Source organism: Phalacrocorax aristotelis, chromosome 1 (genome assembly GCF_949628215.1).
Source record: "Phalacrocorax aristotelis chromosome 1, bGulAri2.1, whole genome shotgun sequence".
Lineage (NCBI taxonomy): Eukaryota > Metazoa > Chordata > Aves > Suliformes > Phalacrocoracidae > Phalacrocorax > Phalacrocorax aristotelis.
Genome location: NC_134276.1, coordinates 3,838,745 through 3,861,360, shown reverse-complemented (window position 1 = coordinate 3,861,360; position 22,616 = coordinate 3,838,745). Strand labels below are relative to the sequence as shown.

Below are 22,616 nucleotides of genomic sequence, written 5' to 3'. Positions count from 1 at the left end.
TCCTGCAAAATGGAAAATGTACGGAGGAGCAGCTATTTTTAAAAGGGACGGCACCGACTGCTGCTATGAAGTCAGTCACATAATCAGTCAGCAAGGGACTTCTGTAGGCTGACAACTGACAGCCAGGAGAAACAGTTCCAACAGACTGGTGAGAAGAAAATAGGAGCTTTTTGGTACCAAAAGGTGCATCTTTTCAAATAAAGAGAAGGAGGTTGTCCCGTGCTGCCCTGGGCATGACGCGGATGGGGGGAAGCAATCCTCTGTGGTTTTTCCAACATGCTGGAAAGGGGGGGGGTGAGATGCTGATAACCCTCCAGGAGACAGAGTGCTGCAAGCAAACGCCAGCTCACCCACTTCTTCCCCCTCCCTAACCCAGCCTACCCTTATTGCCCAGCCTCCACTGAGGTTTTCCTGCTTCTAAAAATATTCAGCCTCTAATTAAAACGCCCATCTTGCTTGCCAGGGCAAACGCATCTGGCTGCAGAGCTGAGCTGGTCGTGGAGACAGCCAGAGCTTGCAGATAACCAGCCTGGCTGGCTTTCCTGGCATGGGTGGCTCGGGTGATGTCTGACACCAGGGTTTAGGCTGTCACGCCGTCTTAGCAAGCTGACAGCACCTTCAGGAAGCTGGCATGAGGGCCTACTCAAATTTTCCAAGCCTGAAGCCACCGTGTGGCTTTTTCTCCTCCGTGAGGCCATTAGGGCTATGTTTCAGGTGTCTGGGTCCCGTGGTGGGGAGGGATGCATGAGTGGGTGATACTAGGGCTCACGCTGCCGATGGAGGCTTGCATGCTTCTTCCCATGCAGAGGGCTTTGGAAAGGCTATATAAATAACAGCAAAAATAAATAAATAGCAAAATCAGAAGAAGTTAAGGCAAGGAGGCAAAGGCGTACTGAAAGGGGCAAGGTCCAGCACAGCACTGAAGCATCATATAAGTGGGTATTCACATGGAAGGGGGAGATGCCAGCTTCAGACCTGTTCCTCCCTGGACAGTGTCCATCCCCTGGCAGATCGGGACAGCAGGACACTCCCCACCACTCCAGCTGAGCCTGTTGTCCCAGGGCAGGAGGGATCCCATCTGGAAGGAGCGTGCTGGTATGGCCTAATGGTCACAGCATGCAATGGTGGACACCAGAGGAGCACTCATCTCTAAGGGTTGATGGTGGCTTTTCCCCCACAGTCCACAACAGTGCTGGGAGCAGGACCTGGTCTCTCCTGGAGATGTCTACCCCCAGGCTGTAGTCTGACTGTACCTTGCATGATGTCCTGGAGGACAAGGCAGTTTTGGTAGGCAGATTGAGAACCAACAGCCTCTTCCAGGCAGCCTGCAGCTCTGCCTGCCTGGATGAAAGATGCAGTTGTTCCTTGAAGCTTGGGAGGTCCAGGAATGCTGCAGCTTCCCAGGAGCAGTTTCCTCACTGGGTGTCTGCTTGCATCACTTCTATACACAGCATTGAGAAGTGCTTAAAATGAAATTTGCTATTTAAGAGCAGGCAAAGGCCTCCTGAGATGTTTCTATTTATTCTTTAGTTGCAATGGCTCTGCGTGCTCTTAGCACGCAGCAGCCCCTGCTCCTCAGAGAGTCGTGCTGAAGCTGGACCACATGTATCTCACCACCGAAAGCTCTGCGGTCTGGCAGCGCGCAGCTTTCTGTGCCATGGCATCGCTCCTGCACCCGTTTGCTTCCTCCCACACCCATGGGCTTGTGAAACATCTCGTGGGCTCTCCCTGCATCACCTACTCTGCAAATCCAGCCTTCCAACCCTAGCAGATCATATCCTGGATTGGCCAAATCCATGAAGAGATCCCCACCGCCTCTGAAGCTTCGGATCAGATCCTGCAGCAGGGAATTTGCTCCAGATACTCTTGTGCTGTTTCACTGCCACGTGGCCATAATTTCCTTTGAGTCAGCCAGTGAAGCTCTCAAGCCTTTCTGCCAGTGAGGAGCCCAGCGAGCCAAACACAGCGGGGCAAATCCTGCCCCCAGTTTGGAGATGCAATACTCATGAGGCTGGTGGGGCTGAGCAGAGCAAGGAGACAAGCTGTGTTGCACTTCAGACCCAGCGACAGCTGCCGCCCTCCCAGCACTAAGGCAATAAATCTGGGGGATCTGGGTTTGTTCTCCTCCAAATCACTTTATTATATTGTGAGTAATCACAAAGCCTTACAATGCTGCAGAGGTTCTTAAAAACAAACACAAACCAAACTAACACAGCAACGGTATTTGCCAGCTTCTGCTAAGACTTATTTAGCTAGCAGCTAGCGTGAGATTACACAAGGAAATCTTGCAGTCTTCAATTGGATTGTCACACTGGGTTTTAAGTTTACCACAGTGGCACAAAGAGAGTAACTCTGACAGTATGTGATCCCTAAAACATTTCATCTGGGTACAGACTTATAAAATTAAACAGCTTTTTTAAAAATTACATTTTCTGCCAGCAGAAAAGAATTCTCTTAAAAAGGCAAGATCCACTAAAAACACACCTCTTCCCTCCCAAGGTGCCCCCATCTCGCACTGCAGCTGTTTGTGTTCCCCTCCAGATCCCTGCCTGTAGGCAGTCCCATTGCCTTTTTAAGAAAATCAGTGTTTCTTGTGACTGTGAAGGCCGGTCGAGCACTGCAAACACTCAGCAGAGGGGGAAACCCCCCAGCATGAAAGAAAGTGTTCAAATCCCCACCCTAAGGTCCGCAGACAAATCACTGAGAAGGAGATGTATGAAAATGTGGGAGAGGGATGCCAGTATCCAAAGTGAGGTGTTGACTCTGGCTTTTATGGTCTCAGTGGGTTTAACCATCGCTGGAGACAGCTGCTTTGGGCAATAGGGTTTCCATTTGCAAAGACCTTTGGGGGTGTGAGAACAAAGCCTGAGCTCCTCCCAGCGCTCCCAAGGACGGCTGTGGAACGAGTTTATATCTGTGTCACCTTTGTGTGGACTTCCCTAAACCAGCTTCACACACTAAAGGTTGCCCTGCAAGGCTGGGTTTAGAGACCAAGCTGCCCACCAACCCGAGCCGGACCCCCCTCCAAAACATCCCTTCCCATCCCCAGGACAGAGCGTGCCAGGTGTGGCCCAGACCTCAGCAAACACCTCCACTGCAGGAGCTCCTATAAGCAGGTTAAAGGCTTCACAGATGGCACTGAGTCAAGCTGTGCTGCCTTCTCCCGCTTTCGGGAATGAGAGGGGCTCCCCTTTGCTTTGCCAGCATTACAACAATGGAGGAAAAAATGAGTAAATCTCTGAGGACCAGGCTTTTTATCAGATTTCAGTCGGCAGCCAAGGAGCTGTGCAAGAGAAAGAAAAGCCACAGCTCTGGAAAAAAAACCCCTAGATCTTTCCCCTGATAGGCAAAGCACTCCGGGGTCGCAGGCGCCCATGTTAATTCTTCCCCTGGCATGTTCCGGAGACTGTTTTGGCTCTGGAAATTGCCTCACATGAGCCCAGCTGAGTCAGAGATGTTGTGGTCAGATGGGGGATGCCAGCATGGAAACAGCTTAGTCTCACATCCTTCGGGTCTGCATCTTGGTTTGATAAGGTCATCGAGACGAGAATCCGTGTCAAGGTTTTCTTCCAAGCTTCCCCAGAAAGGAAGAAGGGATTTTTTTTTTTTGTTTGGGTGGGTTTTTTTAAGCTAGGCTACATGATCTCTTCACTTTGCAGCTCAGTTAATTTGCTTCATCAGAGACTGGTTCCTGGGTGAGATGCGGCTGTTGGCAGACCCCTCTGCTTCCCTTGCTCTGCTGCACATCATCTCTGAGCAACAGCTCGCTAAGGCTGGAAAGATGGGAGGTTGCCAAGGTTGGACCTGAAGTAATCTGATGTGAAAAGGATCGAAATGGGAAAACAGAGACAAAATTGTGGGAAAAGCTCTTGACTTACTCAACGTTCATTGCACACCTATGCAAATAACATGTAAAAAGCAGCACATTAGGAGCACCCTGTATTCAGGTTTGTCTGGAAACGTTTCTTCAAGACTGAAAGTGCATGACAGGGAAACGGTGCTGCTAATGAAGGCAACATCCACAAGGCACTTCTTGGGGAGTGATAATTAAAAAAAGGACGATGCACAGGTTTGTAAGCAAACAGCTACGGAGTCGGTATGTTTTGGTGTGTGCTCTGGAGACATAGCTTTGCTCCTACAAATGTGTCTGGGGCTCGAAGGTGTGCTCCAGACCGGCTGTGCTGCCCTAGGACCTGCAGAGCAGCTTGGTCCCTGTTGGTCAGCATCACCGCTTTTGAGCTAACGGGCTGCATGCAGGACCTCAATGCACTGGGCAAAATCTGGAGCCTGCAGATGACGTGGGGCAGGATTTGAGAGTTTATAAAATCCACAAACAATCAAGTATTTGTATTATATATACAAATATATAAATTATTGACAGTTTTACAAAAGGCACACTGCAAACCATCTCAGTCCGACACCTATACAAATCCCACAGCACCTGCCCTCCCATCCCCACCCCTTCTCCCCAGCTTTTATCACGACACGTAAGGCGCTGCTGCTACGGACCCGTGGCTGTCGTGGCAACTGAGGATCTCTTTTTTGGTCAGCCCAATTTGTCGGTGATACTGTCCTTCTTTGATGGTCTTAAGACACTGTATGTTCTTCCCCAAGGTGATGCTTTTGATGGAAGGCAGGTATTTCAGCACAGTCTTTGGCAAGGATGACACGCCTGTCCCAGAGAGGTTGAGCTCTTGTAAGGAGTTCAGACCAAAGATAATTTCAGCAGTCAGTGACTTCAGGTTGGGATTGCTGGATAAATCCAGAACCTGGAGAGCTGCTAGTTCCTTGAAGCTATAAGGAGATAACTCTCCAAAGCCACGCAGGCTGCCAAGGGATAAATGAATCAAATCTTTCAGCCCCATGAAGTCTCCTTTCTTGATCTTGACTAGAGGGTTCCCATCAAGATTTAAGTATCGGAGAGGAATCCCCTGAAGGTTTGGCACAGAGGTTAGCCTGTTCCCAGAAAGATTTAAGTTCTGGATGCTGGGGATGCTCTTTTCACGATGCCTCGTAATTGTGCTGAGCATATTATTGGATAGATCCACATTCAGGGGTTTTCCTTGACCTTTTGAAGCAAAAATGTCCATAGCTATATCCAAAAGCTTGTTATTGCTCAAATCTATGTCACCCAGAGGAGAACTGGAGAAACAGTCCTCAGGAAGGGCTTCCAGAGAGTTATGACTCAGATCCAAGGACTCCAGGTACCGAAGTCTGGAGAAGGTTGTGGAGGAAATCTTGGCAATTTTGTTGTAGCTCAGGTCGAGGCTCACCAAGGTGGTGTATCCAGGGCCAGTAAGCATCGATTCATTGATTGTTTCCAGTTTGTTTGATGATAGATCCAAGTAGGAGGTGTCCAGAGGGATTGGGACAGGAACAATGTGTGAGCCTATTCCACTGCAGTCCACCTTGGTCAAGCTAAAGCTGTCAAAGAGGCCAAAGCTTTCCACTTCGCAGTGGCAGCCAGGGAAGCAGGTTTTGGTGGTACCAAAACAAGGAAGGAGAAGCAGCAAGGAGAAGCAGGCTAGGAACAGCATTGTTGACCTGGAAAACAAGACGATAAGAAAACAGATTTAATCACCATAGAAATTACTTTACTGAAGATGTATACAGTTTGAGTCATGCAGTCATCTCTGTCTTCCCAAAGGGATACATTAAGTAGACCCTTGAGTAGCACGGATGTCCCAAACACTTTGTCTCTCCTGTTGTGATCCCCACTGGGAACTTAATGGAGAAAAAAATATTGGGTTAACAGTCTCTTCAGATGTAACCAAGCTAAGACACAACTGGAAATCAGCTGTAAGAACAGTAGGCTGCAAGGTCTATCCAACATGCATTCATTCAACTGGGCCATAGAAGCAGCTAAATGACAGCTCAAACCCTGAGTCACTTTACAGCCTGGCAAACTTCAACACACAGAGATGTTCATGTCAGGGCAGCCATGTGAGATTGGGAGCGCTGGGTTCAAGATCCTGCATTGACAGGTTGGAGAAAACTTGTAGGCCCAGTGGAGCCTTAGATGTCCCAAACCCTTATCAGGGAAGGAAGGAACCAAAGCTCTGTTCAGATTTCCTGTAGATGACAGAGATAATGGCATCATCAGAACATCCTCCAGGATGAACAGCTAGGAAGGCCAGCTGCCTACTGCCCAAATGGACAGCATGTGTCCCTTGCTTATAGGCTTCAGGTGCAAATTGAGAAGTAGATCATTGCTTTATGTCAACTGGCTAAAAAAGAGGGCTAAAACCAACCCGCCTCGGGCCGGTGGCAGGCAGGACAGACAACGGCCACTTGGTTCTTCGCCTGCTGAAGCAGAGGCACCAAGGACTGCTCAGTCTAAACCAGACTCTGCTGTGGTGAGCCCAGGTCCCGCACAGGCGTTGAGTGGAGAGAGCCAATTTGTTTGATATAGAGCCTCTGGGGAGTCTTTGCTAATTACATTAAGTATTCTCTCTGATTAATGATGACAGCAAGCAAGGAGTTCTCTCCACCCCTCTAGTTTTGACCCTCCCCTCTCTGAGACATTTCTGTCCCTCCAGCGTCACAGTCGAGGGAGGAAAAGAGCCAATCTGTACCTCACCATCTTTGCTCAACCTCTTCAGATCGTGTTTTAACAGCTCCTCTGCACAACTGTGTGGGCAACAGCAGCTGTGTGATTTCAACAGCCAGCCAAAAAAGCTTCAGCTCTGCATCTCTGGAGAGGTTAAATTGGAGCGTGCCAGCACCCTGCAGGTCAGCAGAGGCACCAAGGGCTAGCCTCGTTGGTTCCCATTGCAGTCATGGGTGACAGCTCCTCATGCCTTACAAACAAGGTCTCCAGGAGGCTGGCAACAAAAACTCCCACCAAGCCAGGCAAGGAGACCCATCAGCACTGCTCTTTGGCTATGCTTCTGGCGATAAACAAAGGCTCGGGTGCCAAGCACTCATTTAGAAGAAAAAAAAAAATCCCCTTTAAACACATGTTCCCATCCCCACCTCAGCCCCCCTGGTCTCTATTCTCACCTTTCCCACCACTGTTTAAAAGCACTTCATTAACTTCCTTGCAGTATCATCTTTCTCACACACCCTTTGATCTGGCTGCGGTGCTTTCCCCACAGCCCTTGCACCTTCCCAGGACCATTTCCTAGAAGTTCACACTTTGCCTTCCCTCACCCACCCCTTGGCAGCAGTTTCTCTCCCTTTTCAGCATGGTCTTCTTGGCCCTGATCTGTCCAGGAGACCGACCAGGGACTACTTGCCAATGTGCAAAAGAAGTGCAAAGGGGAAAAAGTGTTGCAAAAATATTGTCCTGCTTACTGATATGACTTATCTGGAGGAAACTCCCAGACCGCCTGCAAATAGAGAGCAGAAATTGGGACTCTGGCCAAAGAGCCTGCAACCAAAGCATTTCTAAAGGCCAACACACAAACCTCCAGGGTCCATTATTCTATAGAAACAACAGAAAATCAGTAAGATGAGCCCTATTCCCAGCCCGTTCGACTGTTTCTTGAGAAAACACATATGTGTGCAGAGGGGAGGCAGGGGTTAGAGCTCCTTTCCGCAGACACGTTTCCAGATATCCCGTCCCTAATGACGTCAAGGCTGGTTCCCTCTGGTTCTGTGCAGACAGACCATAGCTTGCTCCCTTCTGCAGTCCCTCATAAACTAAATACTACTTTTTTTTTTTTCATGAAGCTGCATTTGGAATGCACTGAAATGTTTTATTACCAGAGGAAATTACAGCAGTGAGGAGCTCTTTGGAAACTCAAAAAGCAAAACCTAAATATTAAATGTCTCATGTAAAGAGAATTACTTGTGCTAGTGTCAGCTCAGTCTGCTGTTATTTGTTCTCCCAGATCCCACCCAGTGGCTATTCCCACTTGATGTCTCAACAGGGAAAGCACCTCCTAACTCCTCCTTCGAAAGCCCAGCTCAGTTCCTCATGGCATCCTGTTGGCCCCAGTGGGTGGATCAGACCCCAGCAGGTCCAAAGACACGTCAGTGTGAGACTTGGCTTTCTGAGCACTGGTAGGACCTTCATGGGCTCCTGCTGGTCCACCTGAAGAAAAGCAAGATGGCAATCTCCAAAGTCCTAGTTTAAGTGAGAGAAAAATTAAAGCCAACACCGGGTTTTGATATGTGGCTGCCGAAACCCCTTTTGACATGGGAATTCCCTTCCCGACCAGCCTCAGAAAAGATCACCAGAAGACAGATACAGTGACTCCCACTGCAACATCCACGGCTCCAGCCCGCAGCAACCACGAAACATGATGCAGCTGAAATGCAGTACACAAAGCTCAGCTTAGGTATTTGCACAGCGTCTGTCGTGTCTTTCCTCCTCGCAGCACTGCCCCAAATTCTCCCTTACTGTCTCTGCGATTGCTTTGCAGATGAGATGCAGTCCCTTACTACCAGGTAAAAACTCCCTTAAGCATGAAGCATTCATAGGCTAACAAGCCACTTGGCCAATAGCCCTGATAAAAGAGAAAAGAAATAAAGGCACTGGTCATCTTCCAGTCCAAGAAAGAAACTCCTGCATTGCCAGATAATCAACGAAGAGCTTAGTCAGGTACAGGCATGCTCCATCATCGCATGGAGCAATCAATAGCGCTCTTTGAAATGGGGAAAGAAACATGCCGCAGGCATTTACAGTTCATCTGTGTACAGTGCGCATTTGAAACCGCATCAAATTGCCTTTGGATTGCTGCCTACGAGCTGCTCTGTTGATAAAGGCAGGAAGCCAAAGCATCCCCTTGTAAAAGAAAGATGAGTTATCCTCTTGCAGCACTGGGGAGATTCATCTGGAGGAAACACCACAGGCCAGAAGCCACCAACCCCATCACCTGGGACAGTGAGGGGAAAGAACAGTCTGCTCTTAGGCTGGTTCAGCCATGACCTCTTCATTTCTATGGCTGTTGTGGTGTGGAGAGTTCCCAGGGATAAATTTTGGCCTTCTTACAGCTCGGGGGGAGTTGTTTCACCGATTCTGACAGAAGCTGCTGGGGGCGCAGCATCATTCCCCACGTTTCAGGTGCCCAGAGTGACTGCAGGGCTCTGGTCTTTGTATGTTGCTCATCCTTTCTGCACAGCAAATGCCCTGAGACAACCCCAAGATGACCCAGTGGTGGGTAACAAAGCCAAGGCTGGACCAAGCTCCTAGCAGGGTGCCAGCTTCTCCCCAAATCCCACATATCTCCCTGAACCTGCAGGTGCCCTGATGCCTCCTCCCTGCTCTGCTCATCCCCTGCACCATCATGCAGAAGGACCTGGGCAGAAACCTCACACTGAGATTTCCCTGCCAGAAAACCCCATTAAAATCTGATTTTAAAACTAGACTGCAGAGGAAACCCAGGTGTTATCTGATGGTCGGGGGGTGGGTGGGGGTGGGGTGGGAGAAAGAAAAGCCCTGTTGTTGCAAATTCACTTTTCTCAGTGCACTTGATTTCCTCCCTCTCCTTTTCCTTAAAGACTTTTCTCACTAGTCTTCCCAGCTCCACAGCTGAGACTTTGCCACCTCATTCCCACCCAAGGGAGATGTGCTAACTCATCCTGCCCTGGATGGAAGCCCATTGCTCAGAGACTGGTCCCCTCCTTGGGCATGTGGAGATGAAGAGGACGCTACCTAGGCTACCTCTGGTTGCCCTGGCAACCACCAAGCTGGAAATCCCTATAGCCAAAAACCGAGGACTAATTAAAAAATAATACAAGGGGAAGGTTTGAAAGTTCGTTGTCTGATGGAGTCAGGAAACATCCCCCCGTTCATGCTGCATCCCTTGGCCTCCCTGAACGTGTCATTTGACAAAGCATCGGCTGAAATGCAGCTGGAGTTGGGGCTGAAGACGCAAAGTCACCCAATGAACCTTAAGGTACATAAGTAAGAAGTGCAGAAGCCCCAGGTTGACTCTACAGTGGTGTGAAGAGAAGGGGATGAAACCCACCTAAGACCAGACCCGTTCTCTCCTTTGACCATGGTGGGGTGGGATGCCTGCTCTCCTTGCACTGCTGCTTCCCACCCCATCCCTGGCTGCATCCTCCAAATCCGAGTCCCACCCAGCAACCAGACGCACCCAGGATGAATCACTTCAGCTCACTCATCCAACAAAAACCCCCTAATCTTCCTTTTCCCCCTTTGATGGGTCAGTTTTCCAACAAATCGAGCTTCCCAGCCACAGGGTTACCAGCTCTGACACAGGAACAGGGAAAACAGGACCTGTGTTCTCCACAGCAGCCGCCCATTAGAGCAGATCAGGTATGATGTGAATCCCTGCATGTCTAAGGCATGGTGGACAGATCCTGGTGACTTCCAGGTTTCAGGTGCTACTGGATTAATTCTGGATTAACAGCAAATAGAGCAACCTTTAAAGAAAAGTGGCAAAAAGGAAGGGCTGGAGCCTGCCGATCCCAAACAGAGTTGCTGTTCTAGCAAAGGACAGAGGAGCTGGATTAGCAACAATATTTCATCAGGGGGAGAATTTGGGGATCGTCTTCTGTCTCTTGCATCAGCCAAGTGGACAAAAAGCAAAGGCTTTATAGCAGGGCCCACAAGGCCCATTTGGCTGCAATCACTAACCGGGGGCAGAGGAAAGGGAGCGTTACTGGCAAGTGAAGCAAGCTGCATGGGACGTGATAGAGGCCATAAATCCTCCAGACTGAAAAGGAAAAAAGAAGGTAAAAAAAGGTAGTTGGCTTTTTCTCTCTTTAAATTCCCACGAGGCTCCGAGAGGCAGCTGGGACGGCGGCCCCAGAGCACCAGGATGCTCCTGGGTTGCTTCTCCAACAACAAAACTCCTTCAGAGACCTTTTTTATTTTTTTTTCCCCCCCCTCCCATTAATTAATCTGTGAAATAAGAATCATTATCAACTAAAGCGCAACACTAGTCACAGCTACAGCTTTCCAGCATGAACCCTCCCAGGCTGAGCCCAAATGACGCCACAAATGCAATCACCGTCCAGTCTCCAGATCCCACGCGCCGGTGGGAACGGGCAGCAAAGCTGGTTCAAACCAGCCTACAGCGGGGACGATTAATCCCTTAACTCGCAGGCACACACCCCTCACATGATAAAGAAACTGCTGCTGACAAGGTTACTCTTTCTGTGTGAATCCATTGAAAGTAAAGGTCATCCAGGCTGTTGCTCTGCCTGCTTCAGACCAGCTCTTCCCCGCAGAAGGGCTCTCCGCAGGCATGAGGCAGAGCTGTGATTACCCACTCTATAAAGCTTATTAAACCAATTAGCGCTTCGCCACGAAGGAGTTTTGGTGTAAATGGAAGCAGGGCTTTCTGACCCACCTGCTATTTTTTGTTGTTTGCTGGTTTGGGGTACGCTTTGCAAATACCGGTCCTGGTTTTATACTTGGTGTTTGTGACTCCTTGGATTTAGGGGTAGGAGGGCTAATGAGAATCCAAGAAGTATCTGCTCTTTAGGTTTGATCCTGCATTCACTTAGAAGGGTTTGGGGGAGTAATGGTAGAGTTACGCTGGGTGTCTGAGACAGCAGGATGAGAATTAGTCCCTTGGCTCTTCTAAATTCAGCTTGATTTAGCAGAGATCTCCATCAGGAGCCATTGCTTTTGGGTGACATGTTATCACCCTTCACACCGATGGTTTTATCAGTGGGAAGTGCAAAGCTGCTTAGACAGCAGAGCCATCCCCAGCTACCCATCAGGATATAAAGAAGGGGATGTGCAACCCAATCTTCTCCTTACCCTATTTCCCCCACCAGTGCATGCAAGCATTGGGATGGGGGGAAACTCAGCACTGGGGCGGTGGCGTTAGCCCGTATGGCTCAATGGAAAGAGACACTGAGGGCCTGACCCGGAGCTAAAATCACCCTGCAAGTGCCTGGACACTTGCTCCATCTTTCCTGCTCAGGGAAAATCAGGATTAAATGAGGGAAATGAAAAAAAAAAAGAAAAGATTTCTTTATGAATTCCTTTCTGCTTTAATGATTTTTAGTAATGGATGTAAAAGCACCTCCTTTGCATTCAGTCAGGGGCCCCAGCACCAAAGGGGGAGTTGTTAGCAAGTAATTAACGCAGTGGTATCAGGAATCTACATTACTAGGCTATGGAAGAATAATATACAATATGTATCAAACTGGGGATGGAAAGAAAATGTCGTCTCCCCTCCCTCCATGCAGAGATGTGGTGGTATTTAAGGTGGACCAGGATGGGCGGCGTGATGGGGACTGGTGGGCTCAAGACGGGATTTATCCTCTCTGACCTGTGGCTCCCCAGGGACCACAGGAGGTAGCCAAGACAAGCAGATCTTGAGAGGGTGGTTTATTTGCTCTGCAGGGTGCTTTGTCCCCATTCAACTGATTTCAAGAGGGGACAAAACTGCCATAAACAGAGGTGAGAAGCTGCTCCCAGATCTGGACAAGAACCCCATTGCTCTGCATCGAGTCTATCTCTGCAAGACTTGAATGTCACCAAAAAAACATGGAATTTGGGGTGTGGGCAGCCAGAAGGGCTGAGGAAGGAAAAAACAAGACACCATTCCTCATTTTCCCCATGTCTCAGTTATGTCCGTTCGCTTTTCTCAGCTCTGGACATAGAGAAACAGCTGAGCCCAAACCACAGTGATTAACCAGCACCCCACCGATGCTCTCAGTCCGTCAGGGAGATTTCCATAGACGTCACAGGGGATGGGACAGATAAGATTAGCAAGAGCAAAGCCAAATTGTTCAGCATCAGAAGCATCTCACAACCCCAAAGCCAAAACCAAGCAGTCCCTCAACCCACCACGCGAGCTGCAGAGAAGAGATATGGGATTGATTGAGAGGGAACCCAGCACCTCCAAACCCTACAGCTTCACACTGTGGGTTTGTTTTCAAACATGTGATGTCCATTGCTCAGCTGAAACAGCCTCTGCTCTATTTTTTTCTTTCAAGTTAAAAAAAACCCACAAAAATCTATCCTTTCTCTATAAAAGAAATAGCCCTATTAAAATAATCTTTGCCTCAACTGTTAATGTCACAAATCCCATCTGCTTTGCAAGAGGCCATGGGTAATTTATCATCCTAGTGTTTAAACAGCTAATAGTTTATTCCACTTGTGCAATCTCCTCCCCCAGCATCCCTCATCCCCCTCCAAGGAGGAAATCAAGGTGCGGTGCAATGTATTTTGGGCTCCAACAAAAGGAAACTGTGCAGGCAGGTCTGCGAGCCCATGTGGCAGATTCCAACTGATTTAAATCCTCAGCTGAAATGCAGATGATTTCTGCTGCCTCGAGAGCTGCGTGCCTGAAAAATCCACATCTTGGAAGCAAAAAGCAGCCCAACTCCTGGGAATTTCACCTCAAGTGGGAAAAAGTCGGTGCTACCCCTAGCACGGGGCAAATTATGAATTAAATCACGGCGGCATGAGGGTTTTGCACAAAAATCCCCTTTCCCCACTCAGCCCGGGAAGCTGTCAGGTTAAGAGCGGTTTTATTCAGGGTTGGAGAAATAATCTCCCATGGCTTTTGAAAGCAATTTTGCTCACCAGCCTCACGCCGAGCTGTGCTTGTGTCCGGAGGAGGCGTTCCCGAAAGGAAATGAAGTTTGCCAAGCCTCCGGAGCGGCTGCGGGCAGGGGAGGGCAGGCATCGGTGCGGTGCGGCACCTCCCGGCAGCACTGGGGAGCAGGGAGGGGTGTTCATGGGGCTCGCCGGGAGCAGAGGGGACACGAGCATCCTGGCCCCACCATTGCCTCCTGGCTATGCCAGCTGCAGGACCACTCAAACTGGGAGCACTGGCAGCTGCACACCAGTTCCCAGCAGCCCCAGATGCACGACATCAAACAAGGTGCCCACAAGGATGCAGGAGCTCGGGGCTTTCTCCTGCTCCAGCATCACCCTGGGGGTGACCACCCCAAACCCTTGTACCCCCAGACAGCCCCTGCTTCCCATCCTCCCCCTCTGCTTTTTAACAGTGAGCATTTCCAGGAACAGGAGGTCTCGCTATCCCAGCGCTTGTTGAGCGTAACACATACCTCATCTCAGCCAGGAACACAAATATTTTCTTAACTGCCTCAAACTCGGCCCAAACAGGATCTTTATCAAAAACCCAGCGACACATCCCAGAACGGGAGGTCTCTGTTGCAGAGGAGCTATTTTGGCACAAAGAAGTTTATGAACCAGCCCTTTGGCATGGCACGTCACAGTGAAGGGAGAGATTTACATCAAATTTTACACCATCCCTAATGTATTTTGCTGTAGAGGGACCTGATAAAGCTACCAGAGATCCCCCTGCCCCATCATCTCCTGTGGCCAAGGGCTCGCTGTGACGCACAGAGGGAGGCTGCGAGTACCCAGGCTTTACCCAAATCACAGCAGTAACCAGGGGAGGGTTAAACCCACCTTCTTCAGGGATGCATCCCCCTTTGCAAAAGATCAATTTAAAATTGATGGATCACAGCTTTTTCTGCAACATCGGGGTTGTACACGCTTTCCCCTCCTCTCCGACCATTCCTGGTGTCAGACTAAGACAGCCAACAAGCTGACGTGAATTTTTAAAGCATAAAACACCTGAGGCAGGACCTTATTTATTAGCTGGTCAATTACTGAAAGCTAGAAAGATCCTAGCAAGCTTCTCCTTTAGCCTCAGCCCTTGACGATGCTCTCCCACACCTGACCCCCGATCCCAGCCAGTTCCTTGTGCTGGCTCCTGCTACAACAATACTTTTTCATAACACTCCGGCTCTGAGAGACATGATATAATTCAAGAGGAATGCACTCTGGGACAAGAACCATACACCAGGCCAGCAAGAAACATTAAGAGGTGCAGCACGGGGAGAAGAAACCTCTTAACCATGATGGACGCTTGGTTTTAACTGTTAATAGAGCTGCTCGGCTGTATGATTGTGCCTGGCTGGGAAATGCCGCGTCCCTGGGATGGCACGTGCCACGTCCCACCCCAGGAGAGCGCAGGTTGCAAGGACCCACCCGCGGCTGTCTGGTCCACGAGGGAAAGGTGTGATGTCTATGGATGCACCCATATGGATGTATCCCATATCCCTGGCCTGGTTTGCTTTCAACCACCCCGGTGGGCTGGCCTGAGCTGCAGAAGGACCATGCTACATGGATGGACGTGGATGCGTTTCCCTGGAGATGATGAGCTGGGCAGGGGGAAGGAAGAGAGAGGAGGGATGGTGCCAGGGGAAGGTGATACATCCCAGGGTGTTGCCTCTGCCTTTCCTGGTGAGACACAGGAGCAAACAGCTCATAGCAGCCCCATCATCTTGTATCTCTAAGGGCTTTTCAGCCCTTTCTCCTTGAAACAGAAGTGGCTGCAAATCAGCTGTCCAAACGCTGTCTCAGATGGCGAGCCTTGGTCGCGGTGCTCTGCCCGGCGCGGCCGGCACCAGCCAAAATCATGCGAAAAGCAAGGGGAAAAGAAACTCACCCCTGAGGGACTCTGGCTGGGCAACGCCTTCAGCCCTGGCAGAAGGATTTTAAGAAGACCCCATGTGGTTTTAGCTCTCTGAAAGGCAGCAGCTTCCAACCTCCCATCTAACAGCCCTGCGGGGCTGCTGCCTTCAATAAGGGAGCGCAGAGCGAGGAGGCAACGTTAGGCTGGGTGCCCCTCGGCACCGCCCCAGCCGGCCCAGGGCTTCTTTGTGGACTTTTTATTTATTTTTGTGGTTGGGGTTTTTTTTTCATGCACAATAATCTCCGGGCCTCTTTGCCGCCTGTGGCTCTCAGCGTGCAGCTGCAGACCCTCCACCGAGGAGATAATAAATACAATCCTGGCCGTCATTGTTGCAAACAGCACAGCTGGAGGCTCCCGTCTCATTCCCCTCCCGGCCTTTCTCTCCCCCCCCCCCCCAATAGTTCTTGCAACGTGACGCTTCAAACAATGAACGCCAGTGAAAACACCCAGCAAAAGCATCAGCTGGGGCTTCAGGAGCTGCCCCCAGCCTGGCAAAGCGCATAAGACATTCACTATGCCCAGTGGGTCTCCTACAAGATTTGAGAAGGAGGTATTTGGGGAGGGGAAAGGGGTCTGGGTAAAGCTGACAAAGGGTTTAGCAACAGGGCATCATGTCCACCATGGTTCCCACCCCAGATGATGCTTTTGTGCCCCAGTGGTGTGGTGTTGTGGTGTTTCCTCAGCACTTTACCTCCCCGCCCTTGCCCAGGATCCTACAGTCTGCCTGGGCTGGCATGGGGACTTTGGAGAGAAAGGTCATCTAAAGTGCAGTGGGAGAGCCACATCCCCAGCAGAGCCCATTGCTCACCACTGATGTTACCATGACTCCCCATTCACGTGCCTCCATTTCCCTCCTGGTGCCTTAACGTTGACTAACCCCAGGACCAAGAGGAGTTCATTCCTGTGTGAGGATGGGGGTACCATCCCCAGGTTCAAATCCCACCAGTTTAACCGGGAAAGGAGCACAAGCCAAGACGCTCCGGTCTCACCCCATGCAGAAGCCCCCAGCCAACACTGCCACTACCACAAGAGGTCCAGCCAAATGCCACCACTGTCCTCATGCACTGTGCCCAGCTCCTGCTTTGCCTGGACACCCTGGGGACGCCAGCCCTGATTTGCCCTCTGCAAAATGGGCAGGTAGGCTGGGGGGCAAGGAAGGGGACATCTGGGGTGGGGACTTGTGGTGGAAAAGTATCTAAGCACCTATCAAATCAGTGGTTGTGGACTCTAAATGGTGGCTGAAGTCTCAGTGGCTGCCCACAGCAGGCCTGCCTCTCCAGGGACCTCCGCCCACCCATGCTGCTCACCTCCCCTGGCTCCATCCTGTCCCCATCCCAGTCCCCTTGTTTTTGGCACAGCTCTGTGGCACTTCTGCCATGCCACAGAGATGCTGCAAGTCACCAAGACACACACAACCATCTGCTTTTAACATTCAACCCTGTATTAAACCACCTCCTAATTGAATTTTGCTGACTGGCAAGGTAAGACTTCCCAAATTACAACATCCTCATACGTGTCTCCCATACGGGCTATGTGATGCTGGCCCCTTGCGCCCTGCTCCTTCCCTCAGATCATAGAATTGAATCACAGATTCTTAAGGTTGGAAAAGACCTCTAGGATCATCAAATCCAACCATCAACCCAACACCCCCAGGCCTCCTAAACCATGCCCTGAAGTGACATATCTACATGTTTTTTGACACCCCCCCAGGGACGGTGACTCCCCCACCTCTCTGGGCAGCCTGTGCCAGGGCCTCACCACTCCTTCAGTAAAGACATTTTTCCTCATATCCAACCTAAACTTCCCCTGAAGGCCAGGGGAGGCCACCATGCACCATGCTGTGAGCAAAGGAGATGGGGACATTGCCATGGGATGTTTGGGGACAGTCCAGAAGACCAGTGCTCCCCCCCATGCATGAGACTGGCCAGGTTCAGAGTTACCCTATGACCCTGTAATCCTTTGAGTTGGAGATCTCTTGCAAGAGGTTGCAATGCTCTGGTCCTGGGTAGATACAGAGGCTGCACCTTGGGTGGGAACTGAGCCTTTGCGCCGGGATTAAAGCATTTTGGAGGAAGGGTCTCCTCCATCCTGCCATGTGAAACTTGGCCTTGCCATGGTCCCTGCTACAGACATCTAATTCTCAAGGATGGGAGAAAACCAGCTGATTTTGGGGTCAGGGACGTGTCCTGCCCCACGCAGAGAGCTCTGTGCATGTTTGTCACTTCAGACGTGATGGGGGTGAGGAATCGCATCTGCTTTGACCCATCTGCCACAGCAGGGCTTCGCATTTAGGTCTCAGTTTTTCCTAATGAGGGATCTCTTATTCAAAGTTAAAAAAAAAAGAAAGGTCCCTATTTCTCTCCCCAGCCCTGAGTTTGAGCTGCCGGGCACGAGCCAGGAGAAAAGAGGGGAGTGAGCATCACAGATACATCAAGAAGCAGGAGGAGGGAAAGGGGAAGGAAAAGAAAACCCACATATGCCAGCACCCAGATATTACACACAGCACATGGCCCTTCGCTCAGCTACAGCAAAGATAAAGCGGGTTTTTTCCAGTTTGCCACTGCTCCCACAGGCAGATTTCCAGCCTGGTTAATGCAACTCAGGAATGTCCCGTGCTAAGGCAGCCAGGTTGGTTTAATCTCTTGCAGCGTCTGCAAGGGGAGGTGGGGGAGGCCGAGGTGATTTTCAGAGCATGTATTTCCTTCCCCCCCTGCTCCAAATCTTAAATACTCCAAGACGGAATGACGGAAACTCCCATGAAATTAGAAAAAAAAATAAAAATTGCAATACAAATGAAAAATCTCAAGGCTTCCCTGTAATGAATGGCTGAGCCATTCATATATTCCCCTTGATAGGTCCAGGTGTCAAGTTTTAAGACAAGAAACAGCTTGCTTAAGCCAGCCTTTATCTCTCCCCGGCCCTCAACATCTCGGCGCTCGGAAGTTTCTTTTGATTGCCTGCCAGGCGGCCAGCGCTGTGGCTACTGCACATGACCTGGGGGTGCCGGGGGGGTCAGGAGGGCTGCTGGACAAGGATGCCTTGTCTTACCCCACCCTCCAGCCTCGGCTTCTCCCCACCGACCAGCTGACAAGCAGGGAGGAGGAGAGCAAAGTGACTGAAAGAGGAGAAAAAAAGCAGTTAGGGATGGAGGGAAAACTCTAAACCTCCGGAAGACGGTGGCTTTACCTTTTTTTCCCAGCTCTGTCTCGCGCTGGGGTGGCGCACGGTGCTGTTCAGTGCAGGGCTGGAGGAGCACAGGATGCTTTTTTCCTATAACAAAAAAGTATTAAAAAAAATAAAAAGACTTTTGCATGGTTTTTGGTTTACAGCTCTTTTCTCCCAGTTTCCTCCTACCCTTGAATAATACCCTCCTACCTATTGAATAATGCAGGTTTATTCCTTGCACTCAGTCTTCGAGAATAGGGGTGCAGGAGAGCCTCACCCCAACCCCACAGCCTTCCCTGCCAGTCCACCCCATCGGTGGAAATTAACGTCCCCTGGGATGTCTGTGGCGTCCTCGTTCCTCCCAGGCATTCTGTAATTGCTCCTCACTGCCTGTGCAAGCAGCTGCTCAAATTCATTCACAAACCAGCAGCGTCTCCCCACAACATGCCGCGAGGGAAAGCCCGTCAGGGTGCTGCCACCCAACCTCCTGCCTACCCGGGCCCCGAGCATCGCTCACCCACTGCCTTCGCGGAGGGACCCCGCATCGGAGCGGAGACCGGCGACGGCGGAGCACAGGTCAGGGCCTCGCCGGGCCATTTATAACCCACGTGTGAGCAAACACCTCCCGTGTCCTCTCCAGGACAGGGACTGGTTCCTATGGGTCGGGAAGGGACACGAGCCGTGCTCTGTGCCAGCGCGACGGCAGACACTTAACCCACTTTGCCTTTGCAGCGCCGGGCTGCCGACAGCGAGCAAGTTTAGTCTGCAGATTCTCCCAGGGACATACCAGGCTCCCTCTGGTCCTTTCAGCATCTCACACATCCAACGTGCTCCTTATTCCCGGAGAGATCGGCGAGGTGTTGGTCTAACCCTGCCTTTCCACAGCGCCTCTTCTCCCAGTATTCACTCTGCTTCCTACCGCTGCGATAAAGCCCCGCACGCTGCCAGGCGAGCTTTGGAGCGGCGATCAATGCAATATTTCAGCGCAACGCCAGCCATCGGCACCGGCTGCTCTCTGCAGAGCAATGGCACAGTGTCCACCCAGACAAGTTTCCTACTGTAACTTCAGTGAATGCGGTTATTCAGGCTGACGGCAGCTGATTTATCATGGCAGACACCCGGGGAAATCTTTTGACTGGGGAGACTGGAGGCTCCTCGCCTGGCTGCCACGATGAACGCCGTGAGCTCGGCACGGCTCGCCGTGCTCTCGCTCCACCCGTGCTCGAACGCCTTCCCCGCCACCGAATTACGATAGCTAACCACGAAGGAAAGCGTCGGTTAACGGAGGCGATGCCACTTCCCCACGATACAAGCCACCGGCTCCATCCTCGCCGCTCTCCTTCCAGCCTTCCCAAATCCCGAGCAGAGGGGTAAAGTTGACGGACCCTTTTGTTTCCAGAGAGCTGGCACGTGTTGTGGTTTACGGGGCTAATAAATCTGCCGTGGTCTGCGCCTTTTAATGACTGCAGCATTAATAACAAGTTTCCATGGAGCTGTTTAAAAGTTTACAGGGTGTGTGCGTTATCAGGGGAACCCCGTGCTTTCTGACCTCCTGCTTCAAAAGTCACAACCAGCAGCTTTCTTTCTTTCTTCCTTTTTTTTTTTTTTCTTGCAATAAGAGAACAAATAAATCCTCGCCTGCTTCCTCTCCCTTCCCCCCCCCCCCCCCAACACACCTTCCCCTCCAGCTTAATCCACTTAAAGGAATGGGAAATTCCGAGGCGGAGAGCTTTGCCCTGTCCTTATCTCTGCAACCCGAGGGGAAAGGACCCCCTCTTGGCACCTTCCAGCCTCTTCACCCCATCCAGGCGACCCCCGCTCAGCTTTAACCCCCCACCCTTCTCCTTTCTCCCCTTACCTTGGGTGAGCTGCAAAACCCTGCGAGCTTCCCAGCACCAGAACCCGACCAAAAAGCCTCTCTCTTCTCTCCGACCGGAGGGGAGGGAAGGGCCGGGGAAGGGGAGGGGGAGGCAGGGGAGGGGGAGGCACAGAGCCCTGGGTGAAATCAAAGCCCCGAAGCCGGGCACGGGAGGCGGTGCGGAGCCTCCAGCTGCTCCTCGGATTACTTTGCAGCCGTGGCAATCCCAAGCGCTCTACAAACCACCATTGCACCGGGAGAAGGAGAGGGGAAGAGATCCCGGCTGGAGAGGCTTCATCCCACCCCGGCTGCAGCCCTTCGCGGGGGGGGGGGGCGGAGCCGGGCTGGGGGCTCGTACGCACCCGCTGCACCCCAAAATTGCCCTTTTGGGAAAGCCAGAGGTAGGGGGAAAAGTAGTTTACCTCCACCCGAGACCTCTGTCCTCCCTCCCTCCCCCGCACCCGAGGTGTTTTGCAGCGAAAACCAAAGAAGTTTTCCCACTCGGAGGTGGTGGTGGGGGGGTGTCCCCCAAGCAGACACCCCCAGGGCTGACCCTACGCATCCCCAGCTCCCCGGGAGGGAGAGCTCAGCCCACCCCCATACACCGAGCTCCCCCACTCCCCCAAAAATGAGAAGGGAGGGGTCAGGGGGAGACTCACCGGGGCCGGGATCGGTTCCCACGGCGGGGAGCGGTGCCGCCGGGAGCCGGCGGCAGCAAGGCTTGTGGCCGGGTGTCCCCTTCCTCCCTCCCTCCTCCTCCTCCTCCTCCTCGTCCAAGGCGTGCAGCTGGCTGGGCAAGCGGGCTGCCCCTTTCCCCGCAGGAGGAGGAGGGAGCTCAACAGATGGCTGCACACAAGGGAACATCTGGGAGGAGGAGGAGGAGGAAAGAGGCAGGACTTGCGCTCGGCTGTGCCACTCCTGAGCTGGCAGACCCCCCTTATTGGGGGGGAAGGAGGGGTGTCAAGCCGGCTTTACACACACACACACACACACACACATACACACGCTCCCCCACCCTGCTGCTCTCCATCCCCCTGAGTAAAATCCCTCGTCCCTTTGCTTTCTTGGGCATCACTCCAGAGTTACCCTCTCAGTACAGCCTTCTTCCCAGCCCTGACCTGACCTGACCATTTGCAGGAGCGGGTCCTGTTCCCAAACACCACCTGCACCCACTTTTCTAGGCGTATAGGGCCAAGGTCAGCTCCAGCACCCCAGGGTGCAGAGTACGACAAGGCAGCACCAAGCAATGCCATCAGGCAGGACACTGGGGCTTGTAAATTGTACGGTGCAATCCCTGAAATGGGAGAAAGCAAAAATAAAAAAGCAGGTAGTAACGTGCAGTTTGGGGAACAGGGAGTCTGGACCCCATCACTGTAGGATGGGCAGTCCCTGGGGCGTCTCCGAGGAGGCTGTGAAAGACCATCCCCCCACCATAATTTCCTGATTATTAGGTGTAATGGCCTGGCCGTGGCTTGAGATGTGATGCCGGTACTGGAAAAAAAACCAGAAGCCTACCTAGCGTCATGATACTGTGACACTTTGAACAAGGGAAAAGGGACCTCAAGGGTCTGTGAGTCACAAGGGACTCATCCTGCGTCTGGCTGCAACTTCCCACACCGCACCCCTCGTGCCAGACATGATCTGTGGCCTGTGCCAGGCCTGTGCCAGGTCCCAAGTTTAGGTTAAGAAGGCGCAACCAGGCTCCCTGTGTTTCCTTATAGCAACGCTGGTGCTTTGAAATACACCACATGCCCTATACCAATGATCAAAGTTTGCTCAGACCATGACCCTCACTCAAGTGGGCGGCTGAGATTTGCATTTAACATCTCTTTGTGATGAAACGCTGGCGAAAAGGTGGTGTTTTGCTCTGCTCAGCTGCTTTCTCCGAGCACATCACTCCACGACCTGCTTGAAGATTTGCAGGGTGACACCCCCCCCTTCCCCCAGCAAACACAGCACTGGTTAGAGGGGCTGGGGCTGGAGATACCGGGAGCATCGTGTGGAGATCGCAGCGGTTGCTCTCCACCCTCTGAATTTCTGAGCGTGGCTTATCTGGTTTGTGTGCACGCTCTGCACCCACGTCTCAGGAGCTGCTTTTTGGGAATCACCATCAGACTCTGAGAGCTCTGCCAAAGGCGGGGATGAGCAGCCCCGGGGGGGAGCCAGACGGAGGAAATCTGTGCTCAGGGCTCAGCTGAGCCAAG

The 22,616-nt window shown here is 51.6% G+C and overlaps 1 protein-coding gene across 5 annotated transcripts; it reads right to left on the bottom strand.

The window, feature by feature from the left end:
• Positions 1-2,115: 2,115 nt before the first annotated feature.
• On the bottom strand, positions 2,116-21,384 carry TSKU (tsukushi, small leucine rich proteoglycan). Of its 5 annotated transcripts, none has more exons than XM_075114630.1 (4): positions 21,072-21,342; positions 18,576-18,659; positions 4,510-5,544; positions 2,116-3,814 (listed from the first exon to the last, which is right to left on the bottom strand). In XM_075114630.1, the coding sequence occupies exons 3-4, from the start codon at positions 5,535-5,537 to the stop codon at positions 3,661-3,663; spliced, it is 1,182 nt and encodes a 393-aa protein (XP_074970731.1). In that variant the 5' UTR covers positions 5,538-5,544; positions 18,576-18,659; positions 21,072-21,342; the 3' UTR covers positions 2,116-3,660. The 5 variants fall into 5 exon arrangements, 4 of the variants coding, with proteins under 4 accessions (XP_074970731.1, XP_074970825.1, XP_074970987.1 ...); XM_075114724.1 differs by lacking the exon at positions 21,072-21,342 and adding an exon at positions 20,413-20,899; XM_075114886.1 differs by lacking the exon at positions 21,072-21,342 and adding an exon at positions 18,765-20,206.
• Positions 21,385-22,616: the final 1,232 nt, after the last annotated feature.